At 38.9% G+C, this 8,740-nt stretch overlaps 1 protein-coding gene across 2 annotated transcripts; it reads left to right on the top strand.

Annotated features, from left to right (window-relative positions):
• Positions 1-643: 643 nt before the first annotated feature.
• LOC128763070 (uncharacterized) lies at positions 644-4,427 on the top strand. 2 transcript variants are annotated; one of them, XR_008415607.1, is made up of 10 exons: positions 644-1,117; positions 1,264-1,395; positions 1,497-1,635; positions 2,172-2,299; positions 2,438-2,533; positions 2,603-2,792; positions 2,908-3,124; positions 3,209-3,370; positions 3,691-3,870; positions 3,946-4,426. XR_008415607.1 is itself a non-coding variant. In XM_053871815.1 (10 exons), the coding sequence occupies exons 6-10, from the start codon at positions 2,795-2,797 to the stop codon at positions 4,152-4,154; spliced, it is 801 nt and encodes a 266-aa protein (XP_053727790.1). In that variant the 5' UTR covers positions 644-1,117; positions 1,264-1,395; positions 1,497-1,635; positions 2,172-2,299; positions 2,438-2,533; positions 2,603-2,794; the 3' UTR covers positions 4,155-4,427. The 2 variants fall into 2 exon arrangements, 1 of the variants encoding a protein (XP_053727790.1); XM_053871815.1 differs by having other exon boundaries at positions 2,603-2,827; positions 3,946-4,427.
• Positions 4,428-8,740: the final 4,313 nt, after the last annotated feature.

An 8,740-nucleotide genomic window follows, 5' to 3' on the forward strand; every position in this document is an offset into this window, starting at 1 on the left:
GTCATTTCTCAATGGATTTGTGAATGGCGTGCCTCTGGTCACGTGACTGATAGAGCCCAAAACATGGCGGACACCCGTTCTAGTTTTGATTTAAATTGTGAGATTTTAAAACAATTAAAAGCTATTGTTGCTTTTTGATCACATTTCTAGCGACAAATGTACGCCTTACTTTCATTTTTTTCGCTCGTTTCATGTATATGACGCTTCGTTTTTTTTCGTTTTGACCCAGATTCTCTCGTAGGTCTCAATTCAATGGTATTATTGTACAGCTGGCCAGTAATTCCGCAGCCAATTGTTGTAATCACATGTAACAATTTTTAAATATTATGTCATGAAAATGATATAACATTTATTATCCGACTGGGGAAGGAAGTGGATGGCAGGAACTGACGTCACGGACCGAATACGTTATTTATTTATCATTTGTATCGAATACATTTCTACGCCAAATAGTATTATCGGATATTTAAAATCGTATCAACTGCATATAAAGTCTTTTGGCAAGAAAGGAAGTTCCGTCATTTATTCGTTTTGCTGACTCACGTTTCGTTCTCCGTCACAGACGTCAGCTGAAACGCAAGCGGACCATTTGAAACCTCCCAAGCCGTAGTTTCTATTTTTCATTCTGTTTAAATATGTACACGTGTTGTGGACGCCGACGTTTCTTTGGAGACGTGAATTTATGCTTTGGATGAATAATTAAATTATACAAACACGTCGGACTTTGACGTCATCAGTGGTCGACCAAAACAAAAACATGGCGGAAAGTCATTCGGCTGGACTTCGGTAGAAACTTCTCTTCTTTTTTGTTTATCATCCTTTCGTCTGTTTAGAGTCTGTCAGTGATTTTGTAGAATTGCAATACTGCGTTAGCTGTTGGTACTGTAGAAGCTTATGTTGTTCTCCGGGAGTTGCCATAGTTGGCAGGAGGGTGTTATGTTGGACTGCGCGGGTTTTTGGGTCGTGTCTAACGGAGACTGAAGGCACGAATAATGTTGTTATCTTGCTGCACCAACGAACTTGGACCTTATTGACTGCTGTCCGGGCGGATTTACCAAATATAACCCTCTGCTACAATACTACGGACACCAAAGACACAAAGCTGAATGATTTTGACGTGAGTTATGTATTTATTCTATTTCTTAATATTTGAATTTATTTTGTTTGTTTTTTGATAACCTTTCTCCATGTCGATGGTTGTTAATATGGGGGTAACTTATCCGGTTTCCATTTCTTTTCTTTTCTTCTTGCTGATTTGCATAGTCACGTCCACTGTGTTTAAAATCAAGTGGCCACTGATAAATTGGTATTCAGGCTGAACTCACTCAACTGAGGAGCATCATGGATGACGATGATGCCTTATTTCTTGCTGATTTGCTGTTGGAGGAATGCAAGGTAGGCATTTAATGCTCTCATGATCTGTCCTGAGACTTTATAACAATATGTAATATTGTGTATTTGGTGACGCTAACATTTTCCATTATCTTTATTTTAAGAATACTCAACCTAAAGAATCCTCAGAAGTGTCTGGACCGGACAAATTTACATTTGTTTGGGTTGAGGAGGACGAGGAAGGGAATCCTATCCCAAAGGGGAGGAGAACAAGGAAGAAGCGGGTAAAGAGTTCATCCTCAGGTGATTTTTGTTCACTATCTTTATGATCTCTATTGCCTGTCTTTGGCTGACTACATTGGTTATGTATTATTATAGAACTAATGTCAGTCAACTGCTTCAGTATTTGATTGATTTGTCACGGTTGTGGGGCTAACTATTTGACACGACACTGTCCTAGTGAGGACATTTCGCTGAATACAGGATATAATGTCACATCACAATGTTTACATGGTTGAGTAGTCAGTACAAGTGGTTTACTGTAATGTGGTTAAGTGGTTAAATTAATTTCAGAGTCCTGCTTAATGTTAGTAATTTGTTTTGGATGTTTGTTGTTGTTTAAGGTGAGAGACAATGGTCAATTGTCAATTGGGTCAATGAGTCCTCACAAAGTCCTCACAAAACATAATTATGTGTGTGAGTTACAAAACTCTACTGAAAACAATGATGTCAAAATATTGGCTAAAGGGAGACGTCTTGAAATAGTTAAAGAAGCCACTTTGACCAGAGGGGAAATCCTTCTTTCAACATGAGGTCTTGACTTGGACCCTATCTTTCAGCGTTTCCATCCACAATTCCATGGTTTTACATAATAGATCATCCATGATAGAGGGATTCTACAGGCCACTACCACCAACCACTCACATCAGTGAAGAGAAGGGAGGAAAATTCTCCTTCCATGGAAGAGGTCTGTACTGAGATAATATATGCCATATATATTGTTATTGTTGCAATAATATATATATATATATATATATATATTTTTTTTTTTTTTTTTTTTTTTTTAAAACCTCTTTTTAATTATGTTCGTCTCCTATCTTCCCAGAGTGCATTTTGCTAGTAATGCATCCATGCTGTGACTGCTGCTCTGGGCATACAACCTTTTCTGCAGGAAAGCAAGTAATTCTGATTGGAATGAATGGTGAGTTCCTTGTGTATGAATTATATTTTCTATTTTCTGTTCTAAAATTTTGTTATGTACATATTTTAGGTCGATACAATGTGTCCCTCCCAACTGTCAGCTGCTCCTGCGGGAAAGCTTTGGATGTCGGTATTAGTGAGCTGATTGAAAGTGGCTACTGGCCAGCTACAGTCCATTTTGAGACGCTGTACACAGTGGATTTGTTCGCTACATACGAAGATCTCAAGATTACTGCACCAGGAATGTCAAGCTTTCGTTGGTATGCTTGAGCAGCGCACAAAACTCTTTGGTCGGGTTAGTACATCATTGGACTAATTGCCTGCAGAATTGAAAGAGTTTTAGATGTATTTATATGCTTGATTTTCCTTTTACAGTGTGGTAAAATATGTGGCGACACCATGCAAAAATCATTCCTGGAATGGTCGTACGCAAAATTTGAAGTTGAGAGGCTGTCTGAAGTCGATCAGTTTCGGTGCCCAGCCTGCACACCCTCAATGTTAGCTGTCTCAGTGGATGGGAACCTGAACTTGAAAAAACCATTGAAGTATCTCTGCATTAAGCAGCGGAAATATCAGCTGTATCGTCAGGCTGGTAAGAACAGAACGAAAGAAAACAAGTTTTTGATAATAATGTGTGGCTGAGCACATATTCAGTATTTTCTGTTTAATATTCTAGATGGCAACAAGAGAAGACATCTGCTTAGAAAAAAGATTTCAATGGAAAAGAGATCCTTAGAAGATGCCATCACAAAATACAATGCTGTTGTGCCGGAAACTGGCAAACTCCCTTCTCCCAACGAGCTCCTGGCTGAGGAAAACTATTCCTGGCCTTGGGAATGTAAGTACATCTAGGATGTGTTCAGTTGTCTTCATATCTATAGGCTATTTTTAATTACATTGTAAAGGCTTTAGATGAAACAATTACAGGTTTGACCGAGGTTGCTGTGATTGGATCAGACAAGCTCCAGAGACAACTTCCTTTTTACTTTTGAAAACTGAAAGAGACACTCTTCTATATAATTCTGTCCCATGGGAGAAATTGCCTGGTGTCATTAGGAGGAGATTATGCAGTGTAATAGAACCCACCTTTGAAAGTACACAGACACTGCGGGAAGTAGTTCACCACTATTTATAAAAAATGTATATGATGATTTGCAGGTCATGGTGATATGTTAAAGAAAAAAAAGGTCTTCGACAAGGTAATGCTGCTGAAACGACTGAAGGAAGAGGAGGTCATTGTTGTCCGTGAAGTCAAGCAGCACTGGGAGTACATGAGGAATATGGCTGGAAATATTGAAGAGATTTCCTCCCAGCTTTCAGAAAGGATCACTCAGCAAAGTAAGTACAGTTCTATTTGCTACTTGTGCTGATATACTAGATTAGTAGTCTAATTTATTGTAATATCACTGTCAGGCGGCACAGATGCATTGACTGGGAGAGGACATGAGGGGCTACTCTGTCTGCTGAAGAGAAGACTGTCAGCAATTCAAGCTCAGCAGGGTGCGGCTCGCTCAACGTACCAACATGTTTTTGGATCGCAAGCCTTGTCTCTCGATGATTCCTCCACTGATGATGAAGAACCCCATGATAGCAGCTCCTCCACCGAAGATGAAGAACACTAGCATTGTAGCTCCTCTTCTGAACTTTGACCTCCCTCATTAAAAAATGAGGAAAACTGTTGTAATTACCTGGCCTGCAGTATGAATGTGAAATGTTAAAATAAACTGTCCTGCAATTGACTCTTTTTCTGAGTTATGTACTATTACTATTTTGAAGTAGATGCTGATGCTTTTTATGTAAATTATGAATGATTAATTTGAGATTTATTGGTAGGGCAGTGAAATACGGCTTTTCATGCAGCCTCAATAAAGTCAATTAACAGGCTATGCTCACTCACTTCACTGACTTTCTTTTGCCACTAAAATTGTCTGTACAATGCTCATGTATGTTATTCAATCATGTGCAAGTACATATAGGAACTTAGTAAAACCAAAGCAGTACGATGAATGAGACTGCTGTTTTGTTGCAGGAATAATGAGTCAAATGGTATGAGCAGGTGTTGCAATGCATTATCTTACTTATTTCTGAATGTTATTAGGGTTAGAACTAGGGGTTTCCATGGCCTCTGGCCACCTAAATGGGTAAGGTCATCAGTAAATGCTTCTCATCGAAGTTAGCTTAGAACAGGTAGAAATATCATAACCTGGATTACATCCTGAATACTGCTGACAAAGGCACTAAGAGTGCACAAGCCACAGATCCTACTTTTGAGTTAAAGGAAGAGTTCAATAATTTTAACCCGAGAAGACATCTTATTATTTAACATCTGGATGTGCCACCGTATCTTTCTGACTACGTCTGGATAGGAAGGGAAGTCATCTCATTTATCTCTGAGTTCATGTCTGAATGAAAAGGGCCAACAGGCGTCATGTATTTGTTAGGCATCACTATGTTTGTTGAGCTTGTTGGCGCCCTTTTGATGGGAGGATCTGACAATTGCTGAGATGGGAATTTTCTTCTACTCTCCCCGACTTGGGAAGGCAACTGGGCATGGTGGAAAGGGGCAAAAAAACAATTAAACCATTAAACAATGAAAGACAAACACAGAGTAGCAAGTTTGGTGACAAATTTGAAAGATTCAGCCATGTGTACTAACTGACATGAAACAATGGTCTATCAGTGTTGCCAATGTTGTATGGTCTGGAAACAGTGGCACTGAGGAAATAACAGGAGGCAGAGCTGGAGGTAGCAGAGATGAAGATGCTGAGCTTCTCTCTGGGAGTGAGCAGGATGGATAGGATCAGGAAGCTGTAGATCTGAGGGACAGCACATGTGGTCAGGTGTTTAGGAGACAAAGTCAGAGAGGCTAGATGGAGATGGTTTGGACATGTACAGAGGAGAGAGAGAGCCAGTACATTGGTAGATGAAGATGTTGAGGTTGGAACTGCCAGGCAGAAGGTGGAGAGGAAGGACAAAGAGGAGATCTATGGAGGTGGTAACAAGAGGTTTGTAGGTTTGAGAGAAGAGGAAGCAGAGGACAGGGTGAGATGGAGGAGGATGATCCACCACTGAAGGGAGAAACCCAAAGAGAGAGAAGAAGAAGACGTAATCGCATATTGTGTCTCTCTAATTTGGTTATATTTGTCAAGCTTTAAAACAAGAGAAAGCCACACCAAAGAAGATAGCTGGAATATCTCCTTTGCATAGCACATACACAATTGACACACAAATTCCTTTCTCACCTATCTTTGAAATATGGTCCACACTGGCACCTTCTCACTAAATGTAGTTTACTCAAGTCTGACAATTTATCTATTGATCTTCCAGTCTTGAGGTTTTCAACCAATATAGAAGACAACATTTGCATCTTTCATAGGATGTGCCAAGGCTCAGGGCATTGGCTGTATCAGCCCATCAGGTGACTAATTTGGAGATACAAGATGATTATTGTATGAATGAATAAGACATTCATGTTTCAAGCTCATAATATTTACTATATTTGAAAAGACATAATACTTCATTTGCTCATGAGCAAAAAACGCACGAGAACGAGCTATTGATGACAGAGAACCTATACAACGAGATTTAAAGCAAACATTTATTTGAGTGTGATTCCCTCGTTTAAGGTGTTGACACTATACGTTTTGAAAATGTAAAGTTATGTTACGTTTTAAGGTGATGTTTTATTTTTTATTTTTTTTATTTTACATTACGAACAGTAGACATTAAGGAATTGTGGGTAAAAGCCCATCGTGCGCGCGCGTAGACTGCTGGGAGGAAGAAGTTTCATGCGACGAACGTGCTCTAAATATTGAAAGGTAAGAAATTATCACGCAAGGGGTCATATATGGCGAAATATATGAAGTGTTTGCCATCATTTCGGGCAACCATCGCTTCCATGTTTGTAACTGTCAAATTCGCGGTTTACATTGGATGCTGTAACCGCAATACTCCGCGGTAACATAAAGAAGAACAAACGTTGTCATTGCAGTACTCTACAAGTGATTGTTTACATTACATTATGGCTAAAAAAACTTCATTTTCACCTGAAAGGGATTAGGTCTAATATATGTACGTGTGTGTGGCAAAAATGATATGTGGATCATACATGGTACAAACGTTTTGTTTTTTTCCAGTTCGAGATGCCACGGGGATCCACTAATAAGCACTGCAATAACTGCATTTGCCAAGCAGAGCAGCCCAGGCGACAGAGGCTGGCAAAACGACTGAAAACTTTTAAAAAATAAAAAAGAGGAGTGGTTGAAAAACCAAAAAAAAAAAACAACACCGCCTCACGTGTGATGGACGAGGCACAAATGCTGGTATGTTTGACATCAGTAATTGTATTTTTCAAATTTATGGCTTAACATATGGCGATTTCATTTTTTTTTTTCAGCTGGAAAAACTGCACACTTTGGGCCACAGAGCTGTGGTGTTTCTAGCTCGGCCAGGCAAGAAACCTGGCACTTGGTCCAGTCAGGTGGTCCACTCCAAGTGGCATCTGACTGACCATGCCAGCAAGTGCCTGGACCAGATGAAGGACCTATATATGGCGGTTGTTAGAGGTAAGTTTGTTAATGTATTTGCATCTTCAGGCACATGTAATAATGGGCCGGATTCAGATCAGGCCATCATTCATTATTAGCCCTTTTTTGACTTCATTAGTCACCAGCAACCTCTTTCCCTCATATAACTGCATATAAATGTTTTTATATATAGTGGAACAATACACCACATTAGCATCTGCTCCAGAGTCTAACCACAGTTCTGTGGTGGAGGATTGTTGGTCCCTGCAAAGCTTTCTGACCATTTTACCTTGTTGTCTCACTGTTATTTCCCTGCTCTGACACATCTTTCCCACAGTGCCAGTTGCTGTAGAATGTTCCTCAGTGTAGACAAAAACAGCTGAAAGCAACAAGATCCAAAGTTGTGCTTTAGAATTATACACAATTTTAATTTATCTGAGAGCTTTTTTGATGTTGAATTCTGGAAAATAATTTTAAAGTTTATGTGGTGTAAATCAGTCTTTTAAGGCTGAGTATCTCTGGAAGATTAGAAATTTCTGTGTATGTATATACAAAAATCTCACTCTGATCATATTGTCTATCTGTTCCACAAAGGTTGGACAGATATGCAGCCATCAACCTCCTCCACCATCCATCCGTCCACAACCTCTGCCAGCCAGCCGTCAACCTCCTCCAAAAGAGCCTCCACAGGCCCTCTGAGTATGTAGTAATTAGATCTTTGAGACATGTCTACAATCCAATTACCAGAATATCTGTTTTGGTTCATAAATTATTTGTAGACATTATAATATTTAGGTGAAAGACTTTTTATAGTTCAGGTTGCTATGACAAAGTCTGACATGTCAGACATTAGCATGTTATGACATGGTTTATTTGCACGAGATGCGTCATTGGTTTTTGATCGTTAGTCTATTGGATGTTATATGTAATAAAATATTGTGGGAATTATTCTGTACAAACAGTTATATTTATCCTCAACAGGCTTACCTCCAAGAAAAAGCACCAGAAGGAAGACAGAAGATGGATCGAAAGGTTCTTACATATTATACATCATACATTGCCTTGCAAAGATGTAAAAAGTGATGTTATAAAACCATAAGACTTGAAATACAAATATGAAATTAGACACAAAACAAAGAAATTAGAATTATGACCACACAAACTAAAAATTATTTTAATATCCCTACATCAAAGTGTTGCCATTCTTAAATCCAATGCACACAGTCCACTGTTGCTGACATAAGTCTAGTGACTGCCCTGGCCTCTAAACATGATGTATCTCATAAAGGCAATACAATGCAAGATTGTGCAGTGCCTTAAAACTATTACATACAGAAATATCACATGCAGCTGTAAATGATTTTATTTGTACTTTCTTAATATTTTAGTGAATGTTCATTGCAGTATATATTTTTGCCTGAAGACGTAGTGGGCACATCTGATGGTAATTTTTCACCACAAACACCACACCTTGCTCACTTGTGTGTTACAAACTGAAGACCACCAAGGATCATTGTTCTTTACCTTGCAGTGATTAAATCTTTTTTTTCTTTCTCTTGCAGTGGAAAGATATTCCAACTTGAGTGGGTACGGATGGAAGAAACCAAAACAATTTGTTAATAATAATAAATACATCTGCAAAAGTGTGATCTTGATGTTGTCATGCAATTCATACATGCGTA

The sequence above is a fragment of the Synchiropus splendidus genome, chromosome 7 (genome assembly GCF_027744825.2).
Source record: "Synchiropus splendidus isolate RoL2022-P1 chromosome 7, RoL_Sspl_1.0, whole genome shotgun sequence".
NCBI lineage: Eukaryota > Metazoa > Chordata > Actinopteri > Syngnathiformes > Callionymidae > Synchiropus > Synchiropus splendidus.

Coding starts and splice junctions, on each gene's coding strand:
- LOC128763070 (XM_053871815.1), top strand. CDS start 2,795: ATGCTTGAGCAGCGCACAAAACTCTTTGGTCGG. Junction 3,371..3,690: donor CTATTCCTGGCCTTGGGAAT/GTAAGTACATCT, acceptor GATGATTTGCAG/GTCATGGTGATATGTTAAAG. Junction 3,871..3,945: donor AGAAAGGATCACTCAGCAAA/GTAAGTACAGTT, acceptor TATCACTGTCAG/GCGGCACAGATGCATTGACT.